This window comes from Cnephaeus nilssonii (assembly GCF_951640355.1).
Source record: "Cnephaeus nilssonii genome assembly, chromosome: 14".
NCBI classification, from domain to species: Eukaryota; Metazoa; Chordata; class Mammalia; order Chiroptera; family Vespertilionidae; genus Cnephaeus; species Cnephaeus nilssonii.
Window position 1 is genome coordinate 37,386,334 of NC_137085.1, and position 17,135 is coordinate 37,403,468.

Sequence of the window (17,135 nt, forward strand, 5' to 3'; positions counted from 1 at the left end):
TGAAAATTTTAAGATATTTTAAGTTAAGAAAAGGTTTGCAATCTGTATTTCTGGTACCCCAAATTAAAGATTCACATAATATTTTAAAAAACAGAAAGCCATTTCATTTGACTAAAAGCTTAATTTAAGATGGCAAAAACAACAATGGTAATTTTATTTTATTAGAAAAAGAAGAAAAAAATCAATGAAAGAGAAATTCTTCCTAGAGAAGTGAAACACATTATACCTCTGACTTGGCACTGCTTCCATTCTGGAGAACTTTTTTGATAACTGCTTTCATCACAGAATGATCTAAAGTAAAATAAACTGAAGTTATAGTAACTGTTTTCCAATGAGTGGCTATTCTTATTTATAAACAAAAGGCAACCAATTATTGCTTTTCCTAGAAAATTAAATATGAAATCCTCATAATGTAATTGTATACCTAGTCCCATCTTTGCATATTCTAATTTCTTCTCAAAAACCTAAGATGAGGGTGGGGGTGGGTGGGGAGAGAGTAACCAAAGAACGTATATGCATATATGCATAACCCATGGACACAGACATTAGTGTGGTGAAGACCTGGGGGGTGAGAGGTGGGGACATAGTGGAGGGGGGTCAATGGGGGAAAAAGGGGGACATCTGTAATACTTTCAATAATAAAAATAAATTTAAAAAACAACAAAAAACCTAAGATGAAAGTATGCCACCTCACACATTGCCCTCCCCTCCCCCAATGGCTACTATTTTGGCAGCAGCAAAGATCAAGTCTAAATATTTTGTGTGTTTTTTTAATTAAATATATATATATATATATATAATATATATATGTGTGTGTGTGTATATATATATATATATATGTGTGTGTGTGTGTGTGTGTGTGTGTGTATGTATGTATTTTATTGATTTCAGAGAGGAAGGGAGAGGGAGAAAGAGATAGAAACATCAATGATGAGAGAGAATCACTGATTGGTTGCCTCCTGCACACCCTACACTGGGGATCGAGTCTGCAACCCAGGCATGTGCCCTTGATCGGAATCGAACCTGGGACCCTTTAGTCCACAAGCCAATGCTCTATCCATTGAGCCAAACAGCTAGGGTAGACTTGTTTCTTTATTACTATTTCCTTCATATGCCATACCTAATCTAACTGCAAGTCTTGTTAGCTACACCCTCAAAACACAATCTGAACTCAACCACTTTCATCAGCTGCAACTTTCCACCCTAAGGTAAGCCATAGCCATCTCTTATTTGGACCATTGTGATAGTCTTCAAACTGGTCTCCCTGTTTGCTTCTTTATCCCCCCACAAGTCTAGTCTCCACACCAGGGTCATCTTACTGAAACACTTCCCAGATGATGCCCTTTTCTAGCTCAAAATCCTTTGCTCATTTAGAGCAAGCCATATCCTTCCTCTGACCTTCAAGACTTTACAATATCAGGTCCCTGGCTAGCACCCTGACCTCATAGCATACCATGTTCTTCCTCTCTCAGTGCTCTGGCCATGTTGGCTTCCTTGCTTTTCCTTAAATACTCCACCCACCCTGCCACCTATGTGCCTGCATACTCATTGCTCTCCTGTCCTGGCATGTGCTTCCCCAGATTTTCCATGGCTTGCCCCTCTCTTCACTAAGGTCTCTTCCACTTGAATGTCACTTCTCCAGTAAAGCAGTCCCGTGACAAACCTATCTAATACTAGAGGCCCGATGCATGAAATTCGTGCAAGAGTAGGCCTTTCTTCCCCCGGCTGCTGGCACCGGCTTCCCTCCAGCCCAGGCTTTGTCTGGAATGATATCCAGTTTAATTAGCATATTAGCCTTTTATTATTATAGATAGTCCTATGTGCCTCCTTCAGTCTCCTTACCGCAAGGCATCTTTGTACTTGTTACCATATAAAATTATACTACTTATCTGTTTACTCATTTCTATCTGAACTCCTCCACTAGAATATAAATTCCTTGAGGATAAGACTTTATGCTACAAAAGTATAAGATTAGGCAAGTAAATACATTAGGTTTTAAAAATTGTCAATACACAAATAAATTATTTTTGTTATGTTATTTGTTAACCATTAAAAAAAAATGGGGATACATACCAACAAGTGGATTTTTTCTTATATCCAGAATGACTAGAGTTCTATTGTTTTCAAGGGCCTTGAGTAAAGTTTTTGCTCCTTCATTGGTGAGGCCACACTGCTGCAGGTCAAGGGCTATTGATGAAAGACAAAAGATCACTTGCCAATTCTGTATAGATTTAACACACAGACAACTCTCACTTATTCATGTGTGGAAAATTCCTGTATAAGACTAGTCATGGCAGGGTTTTAATATTAGGTACTGAAAAAAAATTTTTTTAAAGTATATGCACACATAATACAAAATCCAATAAAAAAACTCTTCTTGGATATGCCAAGATTATCCTGCCTTTAGTACCAATAAATCATCTAGCATATTTTACAATATAATCTATGAGTGAAAAACATCACAAAAGAATCTCAGTTTTTAATTAGCAAGGATGCTAATGGCAGTGTAAACCTCATAGACAAAAACTGATTGGGCTCAGCAGTTGCAGTATATTCTTTTGATCATGATCCTGAGGTCCAATTTGCTCTTGAAACTAGTTAAAAGGGGGAAATAGAAAAAAAAAATGTGGCAACATTAGATTTAGAATAAAAAAGACAAAAGAAGTCTAAGAGTATGTAAATAATGACAAATCCAAAGAATGTGTGAGTATATAATAAAATATATGTTAAATATGCCAAAAGCCCACCATGAAAGAATGATACTCAAGAACTCTATCTTGGTAAAAGGTCAGACAAAGAAAAGAACAAATGACCATGATTACCATTAGTTCTGAGGTTGTACAACCTACTCATCTAAACCAAAGGGAACATCACAAAAGCACTGATATAAGTATACATAAGAGGAAACTATGCCAGTCTTTAATAAAAGTTTTTATATCACTGTAAGTGTTAATATACCATTACATTAAAATAGCTGGAGTCTTTCAAAACCTCATGGCACACAGAAATAAATCAGATATATGGATCTAAGAGAATATGATGTAACACTCACAAACTCTTACCACAGAATGGAAACAGGATATAATTATCCAACTAGCCAAACTGATTAAAAAAAAAAAAAGCCAGAAAATCTCACTAGCAAATCAAATGAATACAAATTAAAACAATCAAATGTGATTGTTTTCTTATCAGATTAGGCTAAGACCATATAGCAAAAGCCTTTAAAATGTGCATATTCTTGACCCAGAAAAATTCTTTTTCTAGGAATTTAACCATAAGCAATAATCAGAGATGTAGGCAAGGATGTATATCACAGTGTTGCTTATTACAGTGAAAAACTGGAAAGAGCTTATATATCTAACAAGAATGAATGAGCTAAGTATAGCATATTCATATAATGGAACTCTCAACTGCCACTAAAAATATTGTGGCAGATGTAAATTTACTGACTTGTTAAGATGCTCATACTATACTAAATTTAAAAAAATTATAAAATTTGAAATATCCAATTTGCATTTAAATGACACAAGACAGTGTTCATGAGGATGCAGGTCTCACATACACTGTTGGGATAGATTATAAATTGGCACAGTATTTCTGGCAGGCAATTTGGCAACACATATCCAGTCTTAAAAATGTGTCACACTCGGTCATTCCACTTTTAGTAACATATTCTACAGAAGTAATCCTGACGGACACAGAGATATACATACAAAGTGCTCAATACACACTGATACTGACAGAGAAAAGCACAAATTGTCTAAATCTAATTGCAAATAATTGATTAAACTATTGCACAGCAGTATAATGGAGTACTACCTAATATCCCATTAAGTGAAAAAAGCAGGGATATGGCCTGGCTGATGTGGTTCAGTGGTTGAGTGTCAACCTATGAACCAGGAGGTCATGGTTCGATCCTCAGTGGGGGGTGTGCAGGAGGCAGCTGGTCAATGTTTCTCTCTCATCATTGATGTTTTTATCTCTCTCTCTCTCTCTGAAATAAAAAAGGGATATGAATAGTAAGTACACTACAATTCCATTTTTGTAATCTCTAACTGTACAAATCCTATCTAATGAAAGAGTAATATGTAAATTGACCGTCATTTCAACACACAAGATGGCTGCCCCCATGTGGTCAAAGAAGGCTGGCCCCATGTGGACACAAGATAGCCACCACAAGATGGCCAGCAGGGGAGGGCAGTTGGGAGGGACCAGGCCTGCAAGGGAGGGTAGTTGGGGGCGATCAGGCCATCAGGGGAGGGCAGTTGGGAGGGACCAGGCCTGCAAGGGAGGGTAGTTGGGGGCAATCAAGCCTGCAGGGGAGGGCAGTTAGGGGTGACCAGGCCAGCAGAGGAGGGAAGTTGGGGGCGACCGGGCCTGCAGGGAAGGGCAGTTGGGGGGACCCAGGCCTGCAGGGGAGAGCAGTTGGGGGGGGGGGGACCAGGCCTGCAGGAGAGTAAAGTTGGGGGTGACCGGGCCTGCAGGGGAGGGAAGTTGGGGGTGACCGGGCCTGCAGGGAAGGGCAGTTGGGGGGACCCAGGCCTGCAGGGGAGAGCAGTTGGGGGGGGGGGGACCAGGCCTGCAGGAGAGTAAAGTTGGGGGTGACCGGGCCTGCAGGGGAGGGAAGTTGGGGGTGACCGGGCCTGCAGGGAAGGGCAGTTGGGGGGAATGCAGGCCTGCAGGAGAGAGCAGTTGGGGGGACCAGGCCTGCAAGGGAGGGTAGTTGGGGGCAATCAAGCCTGCAGGGGAGGGCAGTTAGGGGTGACCAGGCCAGCAGAGGAGGGAAGTTGGGGGCGACCGGGCCTGCAGGGAAGGGCAGTTGGGGGGACCCAGGCCTGCAGGGGAGAGCAGTTGGGGGGGGGGACCAGGCCTGCAGGAGAGTAAAGTTGGGGGTGACCGGGCCTGCAGGGGAGGGAAGTTGGGGGCGACCGGGCCTGCAGGGAAGGGCAGTTGGGGGGACCCAGGCCTGCAGGGGAGAGCAGTTGGGGGGGGGGACCAGGCCTGCAGGAGAGTAAAGTTGGGGGTGACCGGGCCTGCAGGGGAGGGAAGTTGGGGGTGACCGGGCCTGCAGGGAAGGGCAGTTGGGGGGAATGCAGGCCTGCAGGAGAGAGCAGTTGGGAGGACCAGGCCTGCAAGGGAGGACAGTTGGGGGTGATCAAGCCTGCAGGGGAGGACAGTTAGGGGTGACCAGGCCGGCAGGGGAGGGCAGTTAGGGGCAATCAGGCTGGCAGGGGAGCAGTTAGGCATCAATCAGGCTGGCAGGGGAGTGGTTAGGGGGTGATCAGGCTGGCAGGCATAAGCAGTTAGGGGCAATCAGGAAGGCAGGCAGGCGAGCAGTTGGGAGCCAGCAGTCCTGGACTGTGAGAGGGATGTCCGACTGCCCGTTTAGGCCCGATCCCAGATTGGAGAGGGTACAGGCTGGGCTGAGAGACAACTCCCCGTGCACGAATTTCATACACCGGGCCTCTAGTATATTTATAAAAAAACAGACTGAAAGTGCATATATCAAAACGAACAGTGATTATGTCTGGGAATTATTAAGATTATGGGTAATTAAAAATATATAAATACAACTCTTAAGAAAAGTTTAAAAGTACAATAAAAAATTTAGGATAAAATGAGGCTTTAAAAAATACGACAATGATATTATGCCAAAAGCTAATTTAATATTATAAAATTCAATATTTTTAATTTTAGAATTTACCTCTAAGCCATAAATCTTCAGCAAGAGTTTCTGCAAAAGCACTTGCACCCAAGTCACCAATGAGCATGTTGCAATTCAAAGTGACGCGCCTCAAGCCAGCCATACAGTCAAGATCAGGTCTCCGGTAACGAAGACTCTCAGCCCAGGTTTCTTCATGTCTTCTCATGGTCTGATACTTCAAAGGTTTAATAAGATGAGATATGGGAACAGGATATGCATACAGAGTAGGGCTTATTATGTTTGAAATTTATACACAAACACCCAGTATATATGCCAGGAGAGTCAACTGAAGAGTTTACTCAATTCTAGTCTGCCAGTTATAAGACTTCAGCACTGGATGACCTATTGTTGATTAGGTATATACTGACAACTCAATTACATTATATGAGTTTTATTTTCTTTATCTGCCAAGTCAGGAAATAGATTCTAAATTCTAGCATTGTTGAGGCTCTAAATTCTGTTCTTCAGAGGTTTCCAAATGCTTGACTGTGCGTCCCACATTTTAAAAACATGTACCTTATTTATTAATAAGCTATATACATGAGATTCTGTGCATATATTTTATGTACATTATATACTACACAAATTTTTTAAATGATACAAAAATAAATACAGAGGTTCCAATACTACTTAGGATATGCAAACTAAATGTGTATGCAAAGCCAGTCTGACATGCCTTACAAAATTGATGGTTTTATTTTTATTTTATTTTTTAAAATATATATACATATATATATACATATATATATGTGTATATATATATATGTGTGTGTGTGTATATATATATATATATATATATATATATATATATATATATATTTTTTTTTACAGAGAGGAAGGGAGAGGGAGAGAGAGTTAGAAACATTGATGAGAGAGAAACATCAATCAGCTGCCTCCTGCACACCCCCTATTGGGGATGTGCCCGCAACTAAGGTACATGCCCTTGACAAGAATCGAACCTGGGACCCTTGAGTCCGCAGGCCAATGCTCTATCCACTGAGCCAAAACGGTTAGGGCATGATAGTTTGATTTTTAACCACAGGTATTGTATGAAAGGCATATTCAATTCAATATTCATAAAACAAATTTTGGCAACAGGAAAAACTGACGATAAAAGAAAAAAACCTGCCCTGGCCAGAGTGGCTCAGTTGTTTGGAGCATTATCCCATACACCAAAAGGTGACAGTTCGATTCCTGGTCAGGGCACATACCTAGGCTTTGGGTTCAGTCCCACTTGGGGCATGTATAGAAGGCAACCGATCAATGTTCCTCTCTCACATTGATGTTTCTTTCTCTCCCCCACCCCCCATTTTTCTAAAAAACTTAAAAATAAATAAAAATAAAAGAAAATATCTTATTACATTCTTGAACAAGAAAGTTCCTATGACACTATAAAAGGAAAATATTAGTGTTGTTTTTCTATTAACAATAACTTATTAAAGAAACAGTGGAAATAAGCATTTACATAGTGCTTATTACATGCCAGGCACTATTTTAGACAAAATTATTTCATTTAACCCAAATAATAAGGCACAGAAGTTACAAAATGGGAGAGCTGGAATTTGGACCCAGGCCATTTGCTTTTAGAATCCTTGCTCTTGACTGTTTTCTTGGGGGTCAATGGACTTGCTCTGTACAGGCCCAAAGGTAAAATTGTCAGCTTTGTGGGCCATACAATTTCTGTTGAAACTACTCAACTCGATGTATAGGGTGAAAGTAGTCATACTTACTATGTTAACAAGTGGGTGTGATGGTGTTTCAAAAAAAACCTTTAAAAAAACAGGTGATGAGCTGAATTTGGCTCACCAGCCATAGTCTACCTATCCTCTACCTATCCCTGACTTATATCATCAAACTAATAAAAAAGGCTTTATGTTAAAGTATTAGTAAGTAATTTTAGGCCTAAGTATAGTAGGTATAACCACTGTACAGTTGTTAAAGCATTATTTTAAAAACGATATTTACAAAATGCTAACATAGTGATTTTTATTAGTTTATAAATTACAGCAATTAACAGTAAATTTTGATATTTTTTCATTTAAGTCATTTGAACTTTCTTCATAGTATCACAATAAATGTTTTCAATAAGTAAAAATACTTGAAAGCATTGTTTATGTTTTTACATTCAATCTCTGATTTCTCAGATTAAGTGGATCATTTTTACCAAATGGTAGAACCCCAAACTAAAAACTGGTCATATTCTACCAACAAAACTAAAACTATAATTACCACATGTATCAAAAGACAAAAATAACTGCCATATTTTTTTTCAAGTGTCAGAGTTCTGGTATATTATATAGATAAATAGATATAGGTATACACATAAAAATAACCGCCATATTAAATCAAAATAGTAATGCGCTTCAATCACATGTTTTCATGAAAATGTAAACAAAATTACCTTTAAGATCTTGGCCATGTGATCTGCTCCCTGCCAAGTCAGATTACACCCCGTGAAGTTTACTGCCTTAAGAGTGATAGAGTTCTTTATACCTTGACAAACAACTAAATGGAAAAAAAAAACACCACACAATAACAACCACATGCAGTAAGATAAAGAGCCAGTCTGGTCAATCTTGATTTACTCGCTTTTCTTGAGTCTACTGGAGGTTTATAGGTGTACTCTAAAATCCATCCTCTACGATTTTTGCAGAGAACAGATATGGATTGGTGCATTCTAAAATATGGCAGTAACAAAGCATTATTCCAGTTTATAGCAACAGTTTAATTCTATTTAGATGCTAAAACTGGATCTAAATTTTGCAAATTTTATTCCCAACCACTCAGTAAAGTACTATCAACCTTTTGAGACATAGAAAAACTAAAAAGCCTAAGTCTTCCTATTTTCATTTCCTATAACCTCATCTCGATTATCAATCAACAATTTAAATGTAAATTATAAACCCAGAACTTTATTAGGTGATATACAATATACTAGAGCAATATACACTAGAGGACCTCAAAACTTGGTTCCCTCAAATTGAAATGCAGGCTTCCTTACCCCCCATAGTACTTAGCATATATTTCCTATTTTAGCACACACCATAGTGCATTATAATTATGGTTGCATATAGGTGTTTTAACGATTGAAAAATAATACTTATTTTTTTCTCTTTATATTTTACTATTTCCCCTCCAATAATATTTCTTAGAGATCAACAAACATAAAAAACAAACAGTAAATACAAAATATTACATATTTGTGTAGCTGTGGCTTAACACAACCTTAAGTAAAATTAATTCAGAAAGTATTAAGCATGATGAGCTTTCATGTACAAGTGATATTGGATCAAGGTTTGAGCAGGCACAAGAAACAATTCAGATAGAGGCAGCACCAAGAAAAGATCCAGATAGGAATTAACATGGCATGTAGGGAATCATAAGACTAGTCTGATGAGAAGAGACTTAAGTAAGATTAAGACTCACTTTCTAAACCTCCATCTCCAATTGGACAATTTGCAAGAGACAGTTGCACCAAAGTAGCTGATTTATTCAATCCCTTTAATGGGGAGAAAAGGTTAAACAATTTATTGGTTTAGTTTCCCCCAAAAGCAACTATTAAATGTTCTCAGGACACAACGGAGAAGGCTTACCTTTGTTAAAATAGTTAAATCTCTCTCTCTCAGAACTAGTCCATTTAGTTCCAGGTGCTTTAGAGCATTTGATGCACTTAAACAGCATTTAAGAGCTTTGCATAGCTGGAAGGTCACATCTTTGTTTCTTATTGCAGGAACTCGACTTCTGCAAACTTTATTTCTATCAGAACCTAAAGCAAAAGGATTATAAAGTTAGTGATTTCAACCATACATTTTATCATCATTAAAAAGGTTGCAGGTTTAGCCGAGACTGGTTTGGCTCAGTGGATGGAGCGTCGGCCTGCGGACTCAAGGGTCCCGGGTTCGATTCCGGTCAGGGGCATGTACCTTGGTTGCGGGCACATCCCCAGTGGGGGGTGTGCAGGAGGCAGCTAATCGATGTTTCTCTCTCATCGATGTTTCTAGCTCTCTATCCCTCTCTCTTCCTCTCTGTAAAAAATCAATAAAATATATATTATAAAAAAAAAAAGGTTGCAGGTTTAATTCCCAGTCAGGGCACATACTGAGGTTTTGGGTTGATCCCTGGTTGGAGCGAGTACAGGAAGCAACTGATGGATGTTTCTCTTCTCTCCTCTCCTCTTCTTTTCTCTCTCTCTCTCCCCCACCCACTTCCTCTCTCTTTAAAAATCAATAATAAAAAAAAATTCTCTGGTGAGGATTAAAAAAAATAAAAAGCATCTGCTCTGTGCTAAGGCATAGAAATGACGTCTACCCTTAAAGCCCTCTTTAAGGAGGGACACATGAAAACTCTAAACTTCAACCACATAAGATATAGCAGGCGTCCTCAAACTACGGCCCGCGGGCCACATGCGGGTGTTTTTGCCGTTTTGTTTTTTTTTACTTCAAAATAAGATATGTGCAGTGTGCATAGGAATTTGTTCATAGTTGTTTTTAAACTATAGTCCGGCCCTCCAACGGTCTGAGGGACAGTGAACTGGCCCCCTGTTTAAAAAGTTTGAGGACCCCTGAGATACAGAAACATAAACTATGTAAGCAAGCAAACAAGAAAACCCAGCCAACATAATAGCCATCCAATGTGATGAATAAAAATCATATCTCTGTAACCCAGTCCTCCCTCTTTATACCTTAATTTGAGCCCTTAGATTACAATTCGCCCTCCTCCCCATCAGCTGCCTTCTGTAGGGAGGTCAGAGTGAGCTTGCACATCAAAAGTCCATCTCATCACCCTGGAGTGTTTCCCAACCACCTTCAAGATAAGCATCCAAACAAGGCCCCTCCCTATTTGGACCCCACCAGGATTCTAGTCTCAATTCACTTCTTTCTCAAACCTGGAGTTCTAGTCCCATACCTTAGTTTTGCCAGAGAGTCTTATATTTCTCAAGCTTTGACACAGCTGCCCCTTCCTGCCAATCTGAGTCGCTTCTACACATTCTTAGAAAGGATGCCTCCTCCAAGGAGCCTTCCTTGAACCTTCCCTTCCAATATCTGCACTCTGCAGCACCAGAACTCACTTCTTTCAGGGTACTGACTGCTGTGCTTGGGCTCACTGCAGCCTCCCCCCAGGAAAAAGATGGATCCTCCAGGCCAGGAGCCTTGTCTCCAGCAAGTCTGCGATCTGACTGAGCTCATTCAAGTGCCAGGATCCTTTACGTATGTAACCTGCTAATTCTAAGAACCCATGGAAACCCGTGGTTTTTAATGTCAATTTACAGTTGTCCCGTAGTTCAAAAGTAACCTGCCCAGCTCACACAGAGTGTAAACCCTGGAATGTAAACCCTAGGCTGCATTCATGCTCTGTCCACTATATGATGCTACTATTAAAACAACACCCCCCCACACACACACACAACACCCTTATCCCCCAACAGAGAGCCCTGTCTTAAAATGCAGCAAAAGGCTGGGATGTATAAAATTCCTAATCGCTTTGTTCTACACTAGGGAAAGTCCTTGCGTAATCTGTAGGATGCTTAATGATGTCCCAAACTGTGCTAAGTGCTCTACAAGCGTTAACTTGGGGGGATCCTTGCCATCACCATATAGAGGGTGTTAAGCCCAGGTTACAGATAAGAAAAAAAGACCTAGAGGCCTTAACACGTTAAGCGCCATGTCAGTCCCCGGTGACTGACACTATACTTTCCGTCCGGACCGGTCAGTCACTGGTGCCGCCAGCAGCATATCGGTGAAATCGGATATCGCGGGCTAAACGGAAAGGAAGACAAAACAGGCTTGGCGCTTAACGTGTTAAGGGACTTGCCCAGGGTCACCGAGCTGGTAAGACTCCGGGGCGGCGCGCCCTCCCCTGCACCGGTCCAGCGCCCAGGCTCCCCCTGGCACCGTTTAAAATCCCGCTGCGCGGCACCGACACTAGGACCACGGGGAGCGGGAACTGCAAACCTGCTTCGCCGAGCCCCGATTGGAAGAAGCTCTTGATGGAGATCAGGGGCAGATCTTTATTGATCTTGAGGGTGTTCAGGAGCGGCGCCCAGTCCACCGAGCGGAGGCGGTCGGCGTCGAAGTCCAGCACGCCCTCCCGCAGGCTGGCGCGCACGGCGGGCAGCGGCACCGAGTCCTGCAGCGCGCACAGGTACTCATAGTGAGAGAAGAAGTCGGCCGCGGAGTCACGGCGCACCTTCACCGAGTCGATCATGGCCAGAGGGCGGCCTCGGGGACACCGGCGGTGGAGGCGACGCCCGCCCCCGGCCGGGAGCCCCCGATCGCCTCCGGGCTTTTCGAGCGCCCACGGCCCGAAGACTGCGGCTCCGCGGCTTGCACAGGAGCGGCGGGTCGGCCAGAAGGCGCAGGGCCCTGGATCCCAGGGAAGTCGCCCCTGGACGCCGCGCTCCCGCGCTGCTTCCCGCCGCGCGGCGCCGGCCGTTGGCGCCCGCCCCCCCCTCCAGCCCTCGGCTGCGCGGGGCTGCAGTTCTAGCCGGCGGGAGGGTGCCCGCGGGGCGGAGCGATGACGTCAGCGCGCTGGCCGTGCGTCCGCACGCAGGCCCCGCCTCTCGTGGGCGGTGCTTGAGGCCAAGGGCGGGACCTTCGAGGCCAGGGCGGTGCAAGAGGTAAGGTAAGGGGTTTAGGAATCTGGGGCTCCCAAAAAGGGTTTACTGATTGATCCGAATAAAAATGGGATATAATTAAAAATGACACACACAAAAAAATAAAAATGGGATATGATGTAGCAACGCATTTTAAAAAGTAGTCTAAACTCCTCATAAGTGTCTGGGCTTGCACCGCCCAGGCTAGGGAGTCCAGTCAGTAAGGGGATGTAGGAGCAACTGTGGTCAATGGTATCTTTAACGTCTGTGCTAATTTCTGCAAAAACGCTTTAATTTCTGTAGTTCCTCATGGTTGTTGGCAAATTGTAAAATGTTCCACGAAATCAGGACATTACTGTGGTTAATACTTAACCTCTTTGTTTTGTACTGATGATGATGATGATGATGATGATGATGGCTAACTCGAGTACCTAGTACTTTTCTGTTTCCGAGGCATTATTTTAAGTACTGAGTGTGTGAAATCATTACATTTTCCTAACAATTTCACAGAGAGTTTACTGTTGTATATCCATTTTACAAAAGAGAAACTGAGGCACAGGAATTCACAGCTAAGTGGAAGAACTCAGACAACTTTTGTATTACATTAAACAAGGAAGCCGGCCATTAGACATGTGGCTCTAAGGTTGTGGTGGCTTACGCCAACCAAAATATAAGCCTGTTAATGCCTCAAGTTATGAAAATCTAAGGACAACCAATCACAAACAGCCAGCCAGGCTTTAATCCAGGCGTCCTCAAACTACGGCCTGCGGGCCACATGCGGGTGTTTTTGCCGTTTTGTTTTTTTACTTCAAAATAAGATATGTGCAATGTACATAGGAATTTGTTCATAGTTTTTTTTTTAAACTATAGTCCGGCCCTCCGACGGTCTGAGGGACAGTGAACTGGCCCCCTGTTTAAAAAGTTTGAGAACCCTTTCGAGTTTAATCTATAGTCAGTCAATGATTTCCTTGCTTTGCTTCCTCCTTTTTCTTATAAAAGTCTCTCCCCAGGTCCTAACAGCTTCCAGTTTGGTGCTGCCCGATTTGAATTGATTTTTGCTCAAATAAATTCTTAAAAAAATGTAAATATGCCTCAGTTTATCTTTTAACATTGGCCTTAGAACCTGTATGTATTTGTATTCAGTTTCTGGAATAATGATAGTCATCAGGCCTTAGGCATTAGGTTTACCGCATTCCTCTTCTGTTCACTGCACTCTGGATGATACCTCCACCCACTACAAGCACGCACACACTCCACGAAAATAGCTTAGATGTGGTCAATATAGTTTTCATATGCAACATGCTCAAGTTATAACAGTCACGCAACACATATCCACATTTCAGTTAATGACAGACTGCATATATGATGCTGCTATGCCATATAGCCTAGGTAATGTAGTAAGTTATCCCTCTATGATGTTTGCACAATGACAAAATTACCTAAGGATTCATTTCTTAGGACATATCTCCGTCATTAAGTGGTACATGACTGGATAGCAAACCAACCAGTTATGAAATGAAACATTACCACTCCCGTTGAAGAGTCCCGTGTAACCACTCTCCCAATCACAACCACTCTTTAACTGATCCTGGATAACCACTCTTCTGAACTCGGCATTCATCATTGCAATATATGTCTTTAAATTTCTGCTACATTTGTAAGTATTTTTAAACAGCGTATAGCATTCCACTATTTTTTTCTTCTGCTTCTTGCTTTATTTAGTGTTATCTTTGCTAGGTTCATCCATGCCAACATATAAAAATATACTTCATATATGTTCCTTGCTGTATAGGATTCCTGTGTAGCACAATGCAATAATTTGTCTATTTTCCTGTTAATGGAAATTTAAATTGTTGCCATTTTTCTGCATGATTTCTTTGTTGCTATATCCATTTTTTAGTTCTCAGCATCACTTAACATTGCTGTCCACCATTTTTTTAAAGCTCCCTCTTTCCTGTTTTCCACAAAGTCACCTGATTTCACTTCTTTAAGTCCTTCTCTGTCTCATTCTTGGATGTTTCTTCTTTGCTCATTCTAAATGTTGGTGTTTTTCAGGTTCCCATCCATAGAGTTCAACCCTCTGACTTTTCACAGTTTCTCTGGGTGATCTTATCTCCTGCTCAGGCTTAACTACCTCCTCCAGGCTGATGACTTGTAGCAAAGATATCTCTCTCCAAACTCAGACTGCCTGTAGAAAGTTTAAGATCTCTCATTGCCCCCAGCGTCAGATTTGTAGTCTTTAGCATGCCGTCTCGGCTCCTTCATGATTTGACTAACTCTGTTGCCTTATTTCTTGCTACATTCCTCCTTGAATGTTTTCTTGATACACAGAACTGCCTGAAGTTTCTGATGTTCTCTCATTCCTACCTGGGCCTTTAAAGATGCTGCTCCTTGCCCAGCCAGTGTGGCTCAGTGGCTGAGCGTCAGCCCATGAACCAGGAGGTCACGGTTCGATTCAGGTCAGAGCACATTACTGGGTTGCGGGCTTGATCCCCAGGAGGGGGCATGCAGGAGGCAACCGATCGATGATTCTCTCATCAATATTTCTATCTCTCTATGTCTCTCCCTTTCTCTCTCTAAAAATCAATTAAAAAACTATTTTTTAAAAAGATGTTGCTCCTTTACCTAAGACCCTCCTTTTCTACTCCCTCCCTAACGGGTTAACTTTCACTTGTTTCCCAGCTTCAGTTTGGGGGTCACCTTCCTTGCGAAGCATTCTTTCCCTAATCCTCATCTCTCTTTTCCTGCTTGTTTAGTGCCTGTCTGTTTCCTGACATCCCTGTCTCATAACACTTAATAGATCCAATGATAAGTATCTTTTTATATGGTTTCCTTTCATAAACTGCAATCCCTTTGAAGGCAGGGACCATGTCTCATGCATGTCTATATTCCCTACGTCTAGCACAGTGCTGACACCAACATAGGAAGTGCTGAATAGTGACTATGGGAACAATCCACTCTCTTCTCCCTACAAGTCACTACCACTGCCTACAGATATAGCTCAGGAAAACCAAGATATTAATTAATCATTTAATATATTAACTTACATTTTTTTAGAATTTTTTTTAATTTCTTTATTGATTAAGGTATCACATATTTGTCCTCATCCCCCCATTCCCATCCCAAACCCCTCCCCATGCATGCCCCCACCCCCCTGTTGTCCGTGACCACTGGTTAGGCTTATATGCATGCATACAAGTCCTTTGGTTGATCTCTTAACTTACTTTTTTTTTTTCTCCCCCCCCAAACTTACTTTTTTTTTTTTTCTGTCAGGCAAGATTTTTTTTCAAGACTTGCTGACAATCTCCTCTCTACTTCCATTTAATTATGGCTTAATAGTTCTTCTTTTGGCTCCTATGGCTTTAGTTTTCCTTTGGGCATCTGGTGGGTTCTACCCACATGCTTCCCTGAATGCAGTGAGCAAAAGCTGCCTCCGCACAGCAGCTCTGGGGCCCTCTGACAATCCAGTTTATGCTTGGCCTACGACAAAATGCTTTGGCTTCCCTGCAGTCACATGCGGTATAAGAGATGGGCTCTCCTTCTGCAGGGGTCTGGTGAGTGAATGTTTGACTAGAGTACAGTTTAAGTGGGATCATTTTATCTCTTTCACTGTACTCAACTCCTAGTCCATCCTGACAACATTATACATAGACTTCCAAGCCAAATTACCTTTCCATGGAACCTCAGGGCTAATGCTGTTTGCTCATCTCTAACATTCATCTTCTCTGCACCTGTGTTCTAGAGTTATGAGTTTATTGGACCCAGTCCCAGAGCTACAAAATAGGCTTTCTTATTTTAAGTGACATGTGATCCCTATTTCTCTTTTTCACTTGCTTACTTATAGCTATTTACAATGGCTTTTCCAAATCCCATTCACTCTTTTCATATCACCACTAGACTCTTTTAAAATATATATATATATATATATATATATATTTTTTTTTTTTTTTTACTGATTTTCAGAGAGTAAGGGCGAGGGCGAGAGAGATAGAAACATCAATGATGAGAGAAAATCATTGATTGGCTGCCTCCTGCACACTACTGGGGATTGAGCACATAACCCGGGAATGTGCCCTTGACAGGAATTAAACCCAGGGTCCACAGGCAGATACTCTATCCACTGAGCCAAACCAGCTAGGGCTAGACTCTTTTTTTATAGCTCTTATTTCACCAGGAAAATAAGATTTCAAATACAAACTTCTTGTCTTCTTTCCACTCACTCTGGCTTCCTTCCTAGACCCATTTTCTTTCTTTCTTCTTTTTTTTTTTTAAATACATTTTATTGATTTTTTACGAAGAGGAAGGGAGAAGGATAGAGAGTCAGAAACATCGATAAGAGAGAAACATCCATCAGCTGCCTCTTGCACACTCCCCACTGTCTATGTGCCCGCAACCAAGGTACATGCCCTTGATCGGAATCGAACCTGGGACCCTTGAGTCCACAGGGCGACGCTGTATCCACTGAGCCAAACCGGTTAGGGCTAGACCCATTTTTATAATGCAGACACCACTACTTCCTCTTCAGATCCTTCTGTGGTTTCCCAAATCTCTTAGGATAAAGACAAACCTCCTCACCAATGTCTGAAATAATGCTGTTCAATGTGAAGTCCACAGACTGGCTTCTGGTTAAAATCTGTTACTGTTCTATAAAATAAGGAGTTTGCTTCAGAATGTAAATCATGTGGGCACTAAATGTTCAGCAAGCAAGACTTACTTGAGGAAGGAAGCAGTGTGTCGAGTTACATTCTAGAACAAGCTTCTTATCTCAGTGTAATCTACAGGACACTGTTCCCTGGGCATGAAGAAGGCATGATCTCCGCAGCCTTGTCTTGCACCCCA

At 41.7% G+C, this 17,135-nt stretch overlaps 1 protein-coding gene across 4 annotated transcripts in view; it reads right to left on the bottom strand.

Moving 5' to 3' along the window:
* The window catches only part of CEP78 (centrosomal protein 78), a 32,418-nt gene extending 20,231 nt beyond the window's left edge, over nucleotides 1–12,187 (bottom strand). For 2 of the 4 annotated variants that reach the window (XM_079789887.1, XM_079789886.1), the window contains exons 1-7: nucleotides 11,656–12,052; nucleotides 9,298–9,470; nucleotides 9,131–9,203; nucleotides 8,106–8,209; nucleotides 5,705–5,879; nucleotides 2,074–2,187; nucleotides 227–291 (exon numbers count right to left, since the gene is read on the bottom strand). In XM_079789887.1, the coding sequence (XP_079646013.1) occupies nucleotides 227–291; nucleotides 2,074–2,187; nucleotides 5,705–5,879; nucleotides 8,106–8,209; nucleotides 9,131–9,203; nucleotides 9,298–9,470; nucleotides 11,656–11,908 (957 nt within the window). In that variant the 5' untranslated portion in view covers nucleotides 11,909–12,052. Of the gene's footprint in view, nucleotides 1–226; nucleotides 292–2,073; nucleotides 2,188–5,704; nucleotides 5,880–8,105; nucleotides 8,210–9,130; nucleotides 9,204–9,297; nucleotides 9,471–11,655 lie in introns of all 4 variants that reach the window. The other 2 variants (XM_079789888.1, XM_079789889.1) reach the window with 2 other exon arrangements.
* Nucleotides 12,188–17,135: the final 4,948 nt, after the last annotated feature.